This window comes from Pleuronectes platessa, chromosome 13 (assembly GCF_947347685.1).
Source record: "Pleuronectes platessa chromosome 13, fPlePla1.1, whole genome shotgun sequence".
NCBI classification, from domain to species: Eukaryota; Metazoa; Chordata; class Actinopteri; order Pleuronectiformes; family Pleuronectidae; genus Pleuronectes; species Pleuronectes platessa.
In genome coordinates, this window is record NC_070638.1 from 1,969,118 (window position 1) to 1,983,937 (window position 14,820).

Sequence of the window (14,820 nt, forward strand, 5' to 3'; positions counted from 1 at the left end):
AACCTCAGAGAAATTTGGTGTCAAGAAGTTTGGATCCAGTCTGGATTCAAACTGTTCGACCCAGGAGTGTCTGTCCGTGAGGTGACAACGTGAAACACTGAAGCAACACAACAAACTCGTTGTGAGGTTTCATCCTCATTACAATGAACAGCACGATAAACGTAATGACCTCAAGTCCACAACATCACAATATCTCCAATATGTGGCTTGTGTGTCAGGACTCAACTCAACGTCTTCACCCTGAAACTTCACCAAACCATTTCATTCCTCAGTGGCAATGACCAATGACAGATGAGTTTCACTGTGTTATCTTGAGCTCCGGTCTGTGTCTCTGCAGTGAATGAGGTCTGTCAGCTCTGACACTTCAGCCTTGTTGGTTCCACCAATCTTTAAAATGTACATGTGATGGGAAGAGAATGAGGAAACATTTGGACTAAATAGAACTGGGTGTGGACGAAGACAAAGGCTTATCAAGTTTATCCAGATTCCAGTAAGAGGAGCAGCAATTTCCAAAATAGAACTGGGTAAACAACTCTGGGTTTGTTGATGACCTTGTTCCTCAATTTCAGTTACATTTGAAAACATAGACAAACTGTGTCATATTAGACAAGAGTCTGCTACAGATGCCTGATTTTAGGTTTTTTAATCTCTCTTTCATTCGTTGGAAAATAGTTTTAAAATGTTAAACAGTTTAGAAGTGATACAAAAAACAATCTGGATCCAACCAGCCAACCAACCAAACCAACATTACCACCCAACAAAAACAAACACACAAAACCCACATGAACCAAGTCTAACCATCCACTGAATATCAGTCAAAACAGCTAAACATCGCCTAACACATAACAGTCCCATGAGCCTTTGCAACATGCTGTCCAATCAGAGCGACCGGCTCACCGACAGTTACAATACATTAAAACAAACTGATGAAAGAGTCAAAGTATAAAAACACTACAGGTGACAGAAATGTAATCATGACCAATCTCTAAAAACTAGAATTAGATCAAATGTGGTATGATAACAGGGATTTAGACATTTTAATGTTTATTCAAGAATCAGCATGAGGAGGAGAAGAGTTGAAGCTGGACTCAGGAAGTCCAAACACAAACGGGGTTCATTTGAGACCGAGTGCAGGGTTTTGAAAGAGAGCATTATGAAATTTGTTATGAAATCAATAAGTCTCAATCTCAAACTGAAAGACCACGCTCATAAATAAAGAGAAGAAGAAAAAACACATTAAGGAACATTATTCTTTATTCAAACCTTCGTTCACACATTTCATCAGTAAAGTCTGTTCAGTGACTCTTGTTCAGTGAGTTCATTGAAACACAATCAGTTTGTTTCACCTCCATCTCACATGTGGAAAAGAAAAGAACAAATAATCATCTCATTGATGAGGATCAGGATCAACACAGGTTCTAAAACATCCCACAACCTGATTTCTACATTGATTCAGAAAACAACAGCAACATTAGATATTTCAAACACATTCATGTCAGTGTAATTATAGATTTGTGTCTTTACAAAGTGATAAGTAAATATGTGTGATAAAGGAAGGTCAGTGTTTGATTGACAGCTGATCTCTGTGCAGAGCAGAAACGTCACCACGAAGAACTTTGATCAACAAACATGGAGACAAGAGAAGTTAAAGATGTACACACAGAATCTAAATCACTGCTTTTAATGACTCGAGTCTATTTGAGTTAACGGAACTCAGCTTTGGATCCAAATAAATTAAGCCAAACTCCAGCATAGAGAGGCTGAGTGGATTCGGTATCGACTCTGTGGAGGAGAGTCATGGTGTCAGAGACGCTGTAGAAGGACAGAACACCTGCCCTGTGATACACTCCTACTCTGGAGGACACAGGACCTGACACTTGATTCTTGATGCTTTTGTGAACATAGTCATAACTGTCTTTATTACAACTTAACATCCAAGAATTAGCATAGTATCCAAATCTACACTCATCAGAGTTTCCTTCTCTACTGATATTATTGTCAGTGACTGCTACACCAACTGTTCCTCTCACCTCCACCTCCCAGTAACAAGGTGACTTCAGACTCTTATTACTCAGGACCTGACACTTATTAGTGAATCTGTCTGGGTGATCAGGATAAGGCCGTTGGTCTCTCATACGTTCAACTCTGTTTCCCTCAGATAATAACAGACATTTGTGTACTGTGTTTGGATCCAGTGTGATTTCCTGTAAATATCTTAAGAAGTCAGCTCTGGTCTCTGGCTCTGGCTCCGGCTCCGGCTCCGGTTGTGGCTCCGGCTCCGGCTCTGGTTGTGGCAGCCCAAGCTCTCTCTCCCTCTCAGTGCTCTCTGGTGCATCTTGGAGTCCAAGGTTCTTCAGCTCCTCCGCTAAATCTGCCATGGTGCTTTTCTCCAGGACAGGCCTCTGTGTGAAGGTCTGTCTACACTGAGGACAGCTGTAGCTTCCTCTCTCCTCCTCTTTGTCCCAGTGGGTGTTAATACAGCTCTTGCAGAAGCTGTGTCCACAGACAGTAGTCACCAGATCCTTCAGTAGATCAAAAAACAGATCGAACATTAGAATCTTTCCTGCTCCAGCTGAACTCCTCTCTGAGCCATTTCCTTCCTCAGTGACAATCTCCAATGACAGATGAGTTTCACTGTCTTACCTTGAGCTCCGGTCTGTGTCTCTGCAGTGAATGAGGTCTGTCAGCTCTGACACTTCAGCCTTGTTGGTTCCACCAATCTTTTGAATGTACATGTGATGGGAGGAGAATGAGGATATATATGGGCAGAATAGAACTGGGTGTGTACGGAATGGGAGGCTTAATAAGCTTTTCCACATTCCAGTAAGAGGAGCAGCACTTTACAAAAAAAAATTGGTAAAACAATTCTGGGTTTGTTGATGACCTTGTTCCTCAATTTGTGGAGGAACAAGGTGTACGAAGACAAAGGCTTATCAAGCTTTTGCAGATTCCAGTAAGAGGAGCAGCACTTTATAAAAAACAATTGGTAAAACAACTCTGGGTTTGTTGATGACCTTGTTCTTCAATTTCAGTTACATTTAAAAACATAGACAAACTGTGTCATATTAGAGAAGAGTCTGCTACAGATGCCTGATCTTTAATCTCTCTTTCATTCCTTGGAAAATTGTTTAAAAATGTTAAACCGTTTAGAAGTGAAACAAAAAACCATCTGTATCCAACCAGCCAACCAACCAAACCAACATTACCACCCAACAAAAACAAACCCACAAAACCCACATGAACCAAGTCTAACCATCAACCGAATATCAGTAAAAACGGATAAACATCGCCTAACACATAACAGTCCCATGAGCCTTTGCAACATGCTGTCCAATCAGAGAGACCGGCTAACCAACCGCTACAATACATTAAAACAACCTGATGCAAGAGTCAGTATAAAAACACTACAGGTGACAGAAATGTAATCATGATCACACTTTAAAAATTAGAATAAGATCAAATCGTGGTTTGATAACAGCACGTGTGAAGTTTGGATTTAAAGGAAGCTTCTGACTCAGCCTGCTTTATTTCCTCAGGTTGATTCAGAGACTCAGACTCTTGTTTATAAATCTCTGTCCCCCTCAGTGTGAAGCTGAGCTGTCACAACAGCACATGCAGCCAGAGATGATACAGACTCACAGCAGAGTTAATGGAGTTCTGAAGAAAAACAATGACAAAGAGCAAAGGAACCATGTCAACAACTGTTCAGCTTCTATCAAAGAATATGATAAACTGCTCAAACGCTTTCTATATAATACAAGTGACACCAGAGTTCTTTCTGTTCTGAACCAGTTGGATGAAGTTTGTCTGTGACGGAGCAAAGAGTCGATCCCAGTCGACAGGAACCTGATCCTGAGTGTTTTTATCGTTTACTGTTTTAACTCTGCAGAAATTACAAAACCTCCTCAAAGCAGCAAAGTTTGTTTTGTGGGTTAAACCTCGGACAAATTTGGTTTCAAGAAGTTTGGATCCAGTCTGGATTCAAACTGTACGACCCAAGAGCGTCTGTCCGTGAGGTGACAACGTGAAACACTGAAGCAACACAACAAACTCGTTGTGAGGTTTTATCCTCATATCAATGAACAGCAAGATAAACGTAACAACCTCAAGTCCACAACATCACAATATCTCCAATATGTGGCTTGTGTGTCAGGACTCAAGTCAACGTCTTCACCCTGAAACTTCACCAAACCATTTCATTCCTCAGTGACAATGACCAATGACAGATGAGTTTCACTGTGTTATCTTGAGCTCCGGTCTGTGTCTCTGCAGTGAATGAGGTCTGTCAGCTCTGACACTTCAGCCTTGTTGGTTCCACCCATCTTTAAAATGTACATGTGATGGGAAGAGAATGAGGAAACATTTGGACTAAATAGAACTGGGTGTGGACGAAGACAAAGGCTTATCAAGTTTATCCAGATTCCAGTAAGAGGAGCAGCAATTTCCAAAATAGAACTGGGTAAACAACTCTGGGTTTGTTGATGACCTTGTTCCTCAATTTCAGTTACATTTGAAAACATAGACAAACTGTGTCATATAAGAGAAGAGTCTGCTACAGATGCCTGATCTTTAATCTCTCTTTCATTCCTTGGAAAATTGTTTAAAAATGTTAAACTGTCTAGAAGTGAAATAAAAAACCATCTGGATCCAACCAGCCAACCAACCAAACCAACATTACCACCCAACAAAAACAAACCCACAAAACCCACATGAACCAAGTCTAACCATCAACCGAATATCAGTCAAAATGGCTAAACATCGCCTAACACATAACAGTCCCATGAGCCTTTGCAACATGCTGTCCAATGAGAGCGACCGGCTCACCGACCGCTACAATACATTAAAACAAACTGATGCAAGAGTCAAAGTATAAAAACACTACAGGTGACAGAAATGTAATCATGATCACACTTTAAAAATTTGAATAAGATCAAATCGTGGTTTGATAACAGCACGTTTGAAGTTTGGATTTAAAGGAAGCTTCTGACTCAGCCTGCTTTATTTCCTCAGGTTGATTCAGAGACTCAGACTCTTGTTTATAAATCTCTGTTCCCCTCAGTGTGAAGCTGAGCTGTCACAACAGCACATGCAGCCAGAGATGATACAGACTCACAGCAGAGTTAATGGAGTTCTGAAGAAAAACAATGACAAAGAGCAAAGGAACCATGTCAACAACTGTTCAGCTTCTATCAAAGAATATGATAAACTGCTCAAATTGTTTCTATATAATACAAGTTACACCAAAGCTCTTTCTGTTCTGAACCAGTTGGATGAAGTTAGTCTGTGACGGAGCAAAGAGTCGATCCCAGTCGACAGGAACCTGATCCTGAGTGTTTTTATCGTTTACTGTTTTAACTGTGCAGAAATTACAAAACCTCCTCAAAGCAGCAAAGTTTGTTTTGTGGGTTAAACCTCGGACAAATTTGGTGTCAAGAAGTTTGGATCCAGTCTGGATTCAAACTGTACGACCCAGGAGCGTCTGTCCGTGAGGTGACAACGTGAAACACTGAAGCAACACAACAAACTTGTTGTGAGGTTTTATCCTCATTACAACGAACAGCAAGATAAACATAACAACCTCAAGTCCACAACATCACAATATCTCCAATATGTGGCTTGTGTGTCAGGACTCAACTCAACGTCTTCACCCTGAAACTTCACCAAACCCTTTCATTCCTCAGTGACAATGACCAATGACAGATGAGTTTCACTGTGTTATCCAGAGCTCCGGTCTGTGTCTCTTTAGTGAATGAGGTCTGTCAGCTCTCACACTTCAGCCTTGTTGGATCCACCCATCTTTGAAATGTACATGTGATGGGAAGAGAATGAGGAAACATTTGGACAAAATAGAACTGGGTGTGGACGAAGACAAAGGCTTTTCAAGCTTTTGCAGATTCCAGTAAGAGGAGCAGCACTTTACAAAAAACAATTGGTAAAACAACTCTGGGTTTGTTGATGACCTTGTTCCTCAATTTCAGTTACATTTGAAAACATCGACAAATGGTGTCATATTAGAGAAGAGTCTGCTACAGATGCCTGATCTTTAATCTCTCTTTCATTCCTTGGAAAATTGTTTACAAATTTTAAACCGTTTAGAAGTGAAACAAAAAACCATCTGTATCCAACCAGTCAACAAACCAACATTACCACCCAACAAAAACAAACCCACAAAACCCACATGAACCAAGTCTAACCATCAACCGAATATCAGTAAAAACGGATAAACATCGCCTAACACATAATAGTCCCATGAGCCTTTGCAACATGCTGTCCAATCAGAGCGACCGGCTCACCGACCGCTACAATACATTAAAACAAACTGATGAAAGAGTAAAAGTATAAAAACACTACAGGTGACAGAAATGTAATCATGATCACACTTTAAAAATTAGAATAAGATCAAATCGTGGTTTGATAACAACACGTTTGAAGTTTGGATTTAAAGGAAGCTTCTGACTCAGCCTGCTTTATTTCCTCAGGTTGTTTCAGAGACTCAGACTCTTGTTTATAAATCTCTGTCCCCCTCAGTGTGAAGCTGAGCTGTCACAACAGCACATGCAGCCAGAGATGATACAGACTCACAGCAGAGTTAATGGAGTTCTGAAGAAAAACAATGACAAAGAGCAAAGGAACCATGTCAACAACTGTTCAACTTCTATCAAAGAAAATGATAAACTGCTCAAACGGTTTCTATATAATACAAGTGACACCAAAGTTCTTTCTGTTCTGAACCAGTTGGATGAAGTTAGTCTGTGACGGAGCAAAGAGTCGATCCCAGTCGACATGAACCTGATTCTGAGTGTTTTTATCGTTTACTGTTTTAACTCTGCAGAAATTACAAAACCTCCTCAAAGCAGCAAAGTTTGTTTTGTGGGTTAAACCTCGGACAAATTTGGTTTCAAGAAGTTTGGATCCAGTCTGGATTCAAACTGTACGACCCAGGACCGTCTGTCCGTGAGGTGACAACGTGAAACACTGAAGCAACACAACAAACTCGTTGTGAGGTTTTATCCTCATTACAACGAACAGCAAGATAAACATAACAACCTCAAGTCCACAACATCACAATATCTCCAATATGTGGCTTGTGTGTCAGGACTCAACTCAACGTCTTCACCCTGAAACTTCACCAAACCATTTCATTCCTCAGTGACAATCACCAATGACAGATGAGTTTCACTGTGTTATCTTGAGCTCCGGTCTGTGTCTCTGCAGTGAATGAGGTCTGTCATATCTGACACTTCAGCCTTGTTGGTTCCACCAATCTTTTGAATGCACATGTGATGGGAGGAGAATGAAAAAATAGTTGGACAGAATAGAACTGGGTGTGTACGAAGGTGGAGGCTTATCAAGTTTTTGCGGATTCCAGTAAGAGGAGCAGCAATTTCCAAAATAGAACTGGGTAAACAACTGTTGCGGGTGGAAATCAAAGGGAGGAGTCGTCGTTCTCAAGTTAAAATTAATCAAGTTTATTCAGAGGTCACAGGTCAGGAAACTGCGGTGTCTAGCAATTGAACATGCATGGGCCTCCAGTCCTACGCCGAAGGCTGCACAGGAGAAAAGGTGTTTTCACAGAGTGCGCACATAGTTTATATATCGATATTGGCTCCTCCTCCTGGCGTCGCGTGTTGATGATGATGATCTGGGCGTGCACGCCATGTCGCGGTTACCAGAGGTCATAGCGTTCTGGCCTCAAAGCATTCTAAGACTGATGATCTCACAGGAGAGAGGACGTCTCAGAACTAATACAATGAAGTAATTTATGAAATATTGTGAGAAAAAAGCTATGAAAACCTCCTCTAAGTCTACTGTGTGTGTGTGTGTGTGTGTGTGTGTGTGTGTGAAGGAGGGTTTTGGCCAAGGTCTGCTCATTATCTGCCTCAACTCCTTCAGATCCTTGTGTGTGTGTGTGTGTGTGTGTGTGTGTAGTGAAACAAAGTGTTGACTGTGCTACAGAGTGTAGTTAATGCTCAAAGGATATGATATGTGTAATGTACAGTGGTGTATGTCAAAACAACTCTGGGTTTGTTGATGACTTTGTTCCTCAATTTCAGTTACATTTGAAAACATAGACAAACTGTGTCATATTAGAGAAGAGCCTGCTACAGACGCCTGATTTTAGGTTTTTTAATCTCTCTTTCATTCGTTGGAAAATAGTTTTAAAATGTTAAACTGTTTAGAAGTGATACAAAAAACCATCTGGATCCAACCAGTCAACCAACCAAACCAACATTACCACCCAACAAAAACAAACACACAAAACCCACATGAACCAAGTCTAACCATCAACCGAATATCAGTCAAAATGGCTAAACATCGCCTAACACATAACAGTCCCATGATCCTTTGCAACATGCTGTCCAATCAGAGCGACCCGCTCACTGACCGCTACAATACATTAAAACAAACTGATGCAAGAGTCAAAGTATAAAAACACTACAGGTGACAGAAATGTAATCATGACCACCCTTTAAAAACTAGAATTAGATCAAATGTGGTACAATAACAAGGATTTAGACATTTGAATGTTTATTCAAGAAGCAGCATGAGGAGGAGAAGAGTTGAAGCTGGACTCAGGAAGTCCAAACACAAACGGGGTTCATTTGAGACCGAGTGCAGGGTTTGGAAAGAGAGCATTATGAAATTTGTTGTGAAATCAATAAGTCTCAATCTCAAACTGAAAGACCACGCTCATAAATAAAGAGAAGAAGAAAAAACACATTAAGGAACATTATTCTTTATTCAAACCTTCGTTCACACATTTCATCAGTAAAGTCTGTTCAGTGACTCTTGTTCAGTGAGTTCATGGAAACACAATCAGTTTGTTTCACCTCCATCTCACATGTGGAAAAGAAAAGAACAAATAATCATCTCATTGATGAGAATCAGGATCAACACAGGTTCTAAAACATCCCACAACCTGATTTCTACATTGATTTAGAAAACAACAGCAACATTAGATATTTCAAACACATTCATGTCAGTGTAATTATAGATTTCTGTCTTTACAAAGTGAGAACTAAATATTTGTGATAAAGGAAGGTCAGTGTTTGATTGACAGCTGATCTCTGTGAGGAGCAGAAACTTCACCACGAAGAACTTTGATCAACAAACATGGAGACAAGAGAAGTTAAAGATTAACACACAGAATCTAAATCACTGCTTTTAATGACTCGAGTCTATTTGAGTTAACAGAACTTAGCTGTGGATCCAAAACGATAAACCAAAAGTCCAGCATAGAGAGGCTCAGTGGATTTGGTCTTGACTTTGTGGAGGAGAGTCACTGTAGTGTCAGAGACGACCCTGTAGAAGGACAGAACACCTTCATTGTAATACACTCCTACTCTGGAGGACACAGGACCGGACAGTGAAAACTTTTGCCCATTGAAAGCAAAGTCATGACTGACTCCATTACAACGTAACATCCAAGATTGATTATAGAATCCAAATCTACATTTTGTTGATGTCCCTTTTCTCCAGATTTTCTTGTCTGTCACTGCCACGCCAATTACTTCTATATCCCTCACCTCCACCTCCCAGTAACAAGGTGGATTCAGACCCTCTTTACTCAGGACCTGACACCTCTTAGTGAATCTGTCTTTGTGAGAAAGATAAGACTGATCTTTACTCTCACGTGATACTCTTCTGTTTCCCTCAGATAATGACAGATGATTGTGTGCTGTGTTTGGATCCAATGTGAATATCTGTGAATATTGTAAGAAGTCAGCTCTGGGCTTTTTCCTTGGTTGTTGCAGCCTGAGCTCTATCAGCCTCTCAGTCCTTTTTGGTGCATCTTGGAGTCGAATCCTCTTCAGCTCCTCCACTAAATCAGCTATCATGGTGTTTCTCACCAGGACAGGCCTCTGTGTGAAGGTCTCTCTACACTGAGGGCAGCTATAGCTTCCTCTCTCCTCCTCTTTGTCCCAGTGGTTGTTAATACAGCTCTTACAGAAGCTGTGTCCACAGCCAGTAGTCAACGGATCATTCGGCAGATGCTGACCGATCGAACAGCAGAATCTTTTCTGCTCCAGCTGAACTCCCATCTGCGCCATTTCCTTCCTCAGTGACAATGACCAATGCCAGATGAGTTTCACTGTGTTATCTTGAGCTCCGGTCTGTGTCTCTGCAGTGAATGACGTCTGTCATATCTGACACTTCAGCCTTGTTGGTTCCACCAATCTTTTGAATATACATGTGATGGGAAGAGAATGAGGATATATATGGACAGAATAGAACTGGATGTGTACGGAGTGGGAGGCTTAATAAGCTTTTCCACATTTCAGTAAGAGGAGCAGCACTTTACAACATAGAACTGGGTGTGTATGAAGATGGAGGCTTATCAAGCTTTTCCAGATTCCAATAAAAGGAGCAGCACTTTATAAAAAAAATTGGTAAAACAATTCTGGGTTTGTTGATGACTTGTTCCTCAATTTCAGTTACATTTGAAAACATAGACAAACTGTGTCATATAAGAGAAGATTTTAGTTTTTTAATCTCTCTTTCATTCGTTGGAAAATAGTTTTAAAATGTTAAACCGTTTAGAAGTGATACAAAAAAACATCTGGATCCAACCAGTCAACAAACAAACCAACAACCAGGACAAAAATAATATAATTCTTTCTGCATCATTTCCCCTCTCAGTGATAATGACTGTCTGAGCCGCTCTTTGTTAGAAGTGTCACTACGAGCTCCTGTCAGCTCGGGCACATCACCACATGTTGGTTCATCTCCAAGTTGTGCTGTGAATTGCCTCTGCAGTGTTGTGGTCAGGCCATGGAGGTCCTGCTGTTCTGTCGGGGGGAGGTCAAGCAGCACCTGTAATGCCTTTCCTTCAAATGCCAAGACCAAGTGTGTGGCAGCCTCTTTGTTGCCCCAGCAGCTGTGCGATCCCACTTAACATTCACATTCTCATATGAACAGTGACTGGACCCCATCACAGACACTACATTTTACAATCATGGTTGTTGCACAAGTGAACCTAAATAAACACAACATTACCATCAAACAAAAACAAACCCACAAAACCCACATGAACCAAGTCTAACCATCAACTGAATATCAGTCAAAACAGCTAAACATCGCCTAACACATAAGAGTCCCATGAGCCTTTGCAACATGCTGTCCAATCAGAGCGTCCGGCTCACCGACTGCTACAATACATTAAAACAAACTGATGAAAGAGTCAAAGTATAAAAACACTACAGGTGAACGTTTGTTAACATGTTGTTTGAGCATTTTATCAGACAACCAATGACGTCTGTCATATCTGACACTTCAGCCTTGTTGGTTCCACCAATCTTTTGAATGCACATGTGATGGGAGGAGAATGAAAAAATAGTTGGACAGAATAGAACTGGGTGTGTACGAAGATGGAGGCTTATCAAGCTTTTGCGGATTCCAGTAAGAGGAGCAGCAATTTCCAAAATAGAACTGGGTAAACAACTGTTGAAAGAGTCAAAGTATAAAAACACTACAGGTGACAGAAATGTAATCATGACCAATCTCTAAAAACTAGAATTAGATCAAATGTGGTATGATAACAGGGATTTAGACATTTTAATGTTTATTCAAGAATCAGCATGAGGAGGAGAAGAGTTGAAGCTGGACTCAGGAAGTCCAAACACAAACGGGGTTCATTTGAGACCGAGTGCAGGGTTTTGAAAGAGAGCATTATGAAATTTGTTATGAAATCAATAAGTCTCAATCTCAAACTGAAAGACCACGCTCATAAATAAAGAGAAGAAGAAAAAACACATTAAGGAACATTATTCTTTATTCAAACCTTCGTTCACACATTTCATCAGTAAAGTCTGTTCAGTGACTCTTGTTCAGTGAGTTCATGGAAACATAATCAGTTTGTTTCACCTCCATCTCACATGTGGAAAAGAAAAGAACAAATAATCATCTCATTGATGAGAATCAGGATCAACACAGGTTCTAAAACATCCCACAACCTGATTTCTACATTGATTCAGAAAACAACAGCAACATTAGATATTTCAAACACATTCATGTCAGTGTAATTATAGATTTGTGTCTTTACAAAGTGATAAGTAAATATGTGTGATAAAGGAAGGTCAGTGTTTGATTGACAGCTGATCTCTGTGCAGAGCAGAAACGTCACCACGAAGAACTTTGATCAACAAACATGGAGACAAAAGAAGTTAAAGATTTACACACAGAATCTAAATCACTGCTTTTAATGACTCGAGTCTATTTGAGTTAACGGAATTCAGCTTTGGATCCAAATAAATTAAGCCAAACTCCAGCATAGAGAGGCTCAGTGGATTCGGTATCGACTCTGTGGAGGAGAGTCATGGTGTCAGAGACGCTGTAGAAGGACAGAACACCTGCCCTGTGATACACTCCTACTCTGGAGGACACAGGATCTGACACTGGATTCTTGATTCTCTTTTGAACATAGTCATAACTGTCTCCATTACAACTTAACATCCAAGAATTAGCATAGTATCCAAATCTACACTCATCAGAGTTTCCTGCTCTGCTGATATTATTGTCAGTGACTGCTACACCAACTGTTCCTCTCACCTCCACCTCCCAGTAACAAGGTGACTTCAGACTCTTATTACTCAGGACCTGACACGTATTAGTGAATCTGGCTGGGTGATCAGGATAAGGCCGTTGGTCTCTCATACGTTCAACTCTGTTTCCCTCAGATAATAACAGACATTTGTGTGCTGTGTTTGGATCCAGTGTGATTTCCTGTAAATATCTTAAGAAGTCAGCTCTGGTCTCTGGCTCTGGCTCCGGCTCCGGCTCCGGCTCCGGCTCCGGTTGTGGCTCCGGCTCCGGCTCTGGTTGTGGCAGCCCGAGCTCTCTCTCCCTCTCAGTGCTCTCTGGTGCATCTTGGAGTCCAAGGTTCTTCAGCTCCTCCGCTAAATCTGCCATGGTGCTTTTCTCCAGGACAGGCCTCTGTGTGAAGGTCTGTCTACACTGAGGACAGCTGTAGCTTCCTCTCTCCTCCTCTTTGTCCCAGTGGGTGTTAATACAGCTCTTGCAGAAGCTGTGTCCACAGACAGTAGTCACCAGATCCTTCAGTAGATCAAAAAACAGATCGAACATTAGAATCTTTCCTGCTCCAGCTGAACTCCTCTCTGAGCCATTTCCTTCCTCAGTGACAATCTCCAATGACAGATGAGTTTCACTGTCTTACCTTGAGCTCCGGTCTGTGTCTCTGCAGTGAATGAGGTCTGTCAGCTCTGACACTTCAGCCTTGTTGATTCCACCAATCTTTTGAATGTACATGTGATGGGAGGAGAATGAGGATATATATGGGCAGAATAGAACTGGGTGTGTACGGAATGGGAGGCTTAATAAGCTTTTCCACATTCCAGTAAGAGGAGCAGCACTTTACAAAAAAAAATTGGTAAAACAATTCTGGGTTTGTTGATGACCTTGTTCCTCAATTTGTGGAGGAACAAGGTGGACGAAGACAAAGGCTTATCAAGCTTTTGCAGATTCCAGTAAGAGGAGCAGCACTTTATAAAAAACAATTGGTAAAACAACTCTGGGTTTGTTGATGACCTTGTTCTTCAATTTCAGTTACATTTGAAAACATAGACAAACTGTGTCATATTAGAGAAGAGTCTGCTACAGATGCCTGATCTTTAATCTCTCTTTCATTCCTTGGAAAATTGTTTAAAAATGTTAAACCGTTTAGAAGTGAAACAAAAAACCATCTGTATCCAACCAGCCAACCAACCAAACCAACATTACCACCCAACAAAAACAAACCCACAAAACCCACATGAACCAAGTCTAACCAACAACCGAATATCAGTCAAAATGGATAAACATCACCTAACACATAACAGTCCCATGAGCCTTTGCAACATGCTGTCCAATCAGAGCGACCGGCTCACCGACCGCTACAATACATTAAAACAAACTGATGCAAGAGTCAAAGTATAAAAACACTACAGGTGACAGAAATGTAATCATGATCACACTTTAAAAATTAGAACAAGATCAAATCGTGGTTTGATAACAGCACGTTTGAAGTTTGGATTTAAAGGAAGCTTCTGACTCAGCCTGCTTTATTTCCTCAGGTTGTTTCAGAGACTCAGACTCTTATTTATAAATCTCTGTCCCCCTCAGTGTGAAGCTGAGCTGTCACAACAGCACATGCAGCCAGAGATGATACAGACTCACAGCAAAGTTAATGGAGTTCTGAAGGAGAACAATGACAAAGAGCAAAGGAACCATGTCAACAACTGTTCAGCTTCTATCAAAGAAAATGATAAACTGCTCAAATTGTTTCTATATAATACAAGTGACACCAAAGCTCTTTCTGTTCTGAACCAGTTGGATGAAGTTTGTCTGTGACGGAGCAAAGAATCGATCCCAGTCGACAGGAACCTGATCCTGAGTGTTTTTATGGTTTACTGTTTTAACTCTGCAGAAATTACAAAACCTCCTCAAAGCAGCAAAGTTTGTTTTGTGGGTTAAACCTCAGAGAAATTTGGTGTCAAGAAGTTTGGATCCAGTCTGGATTCAAACTGTTCGACCCAGGAGTGTCTGTCCGTGAGGTGACAACGTGAAACACTGAAGCAACACAACAAACTCGTTGTGAGGTTCTATCCTCATTACAATGAACAGCACGATAAACGTAATGACCTCAAGTCCACAACATCACAATATCTCCAATATGTGGCTTGTGTGTCAGGACTCAACTCAACGTCTTCACTCTGAAACTTCACCAAACCATTTCATTCCTCAGTGACAATGACCAATGACAGATGAGTTTCACTGTGTTATCTTGAGCTCCGGTCTGTGTCCCTGCAGTGAATGAGGTCTGTC

General features: G+C 40.9%; 2 protein-coding genes and 1 long non-coding RNA gene across 3 annotated transcripts in view; 1 reads left to right on the forward strand and 2 right to left on the reverse strand.

Annotated features, from left to right (window-relative positions):
- Positions 1-14,820, forward strand: part of LOC128454471 (receptor-type tyrosine-protein phosphatase N2) — a 64,974-nt gene that overhangs the window by 29,557 nt on the left and 20,597 nt on the right. The gene's annotated exons all lie outside the window — the stretch shown is intronic.
- LOC128455174 (uncharacterized) lies at positions 1,237-2,847 on the reverse strand. Its single transcript, XR_008341688.1, has 2 exons — positions 2,644-2,847; positions 1,237-2,522 (listed from the first exon to the last, which is right to left on the reverse strand). It is a non-coding gene; the product is annotated as an uncharacterized LOC128455174 (long non-coding RNA).
- LOC128455171 (tripartite motif-containing protein 16-like protein) lies at positions 11,756-13,275 on the reverse strand. Its single transcript, XM_053438851.1, has 2 exons — positions 13,175-13,275; positions 11,756-13,053 (listed from the first exon to the last, which is right to left on the reverse strand). Exon 2 carries the CDS (start codon positions 12,907-12,909, stop codon positions 12,223-12,225), a length of 687 nt encoding a protein of 228 aa, XP_053294826.1. The 5' UTR covers positions 12,910-13,053; positions 13,175-13,275; the 3' UTR covers positions 11,756-12,222.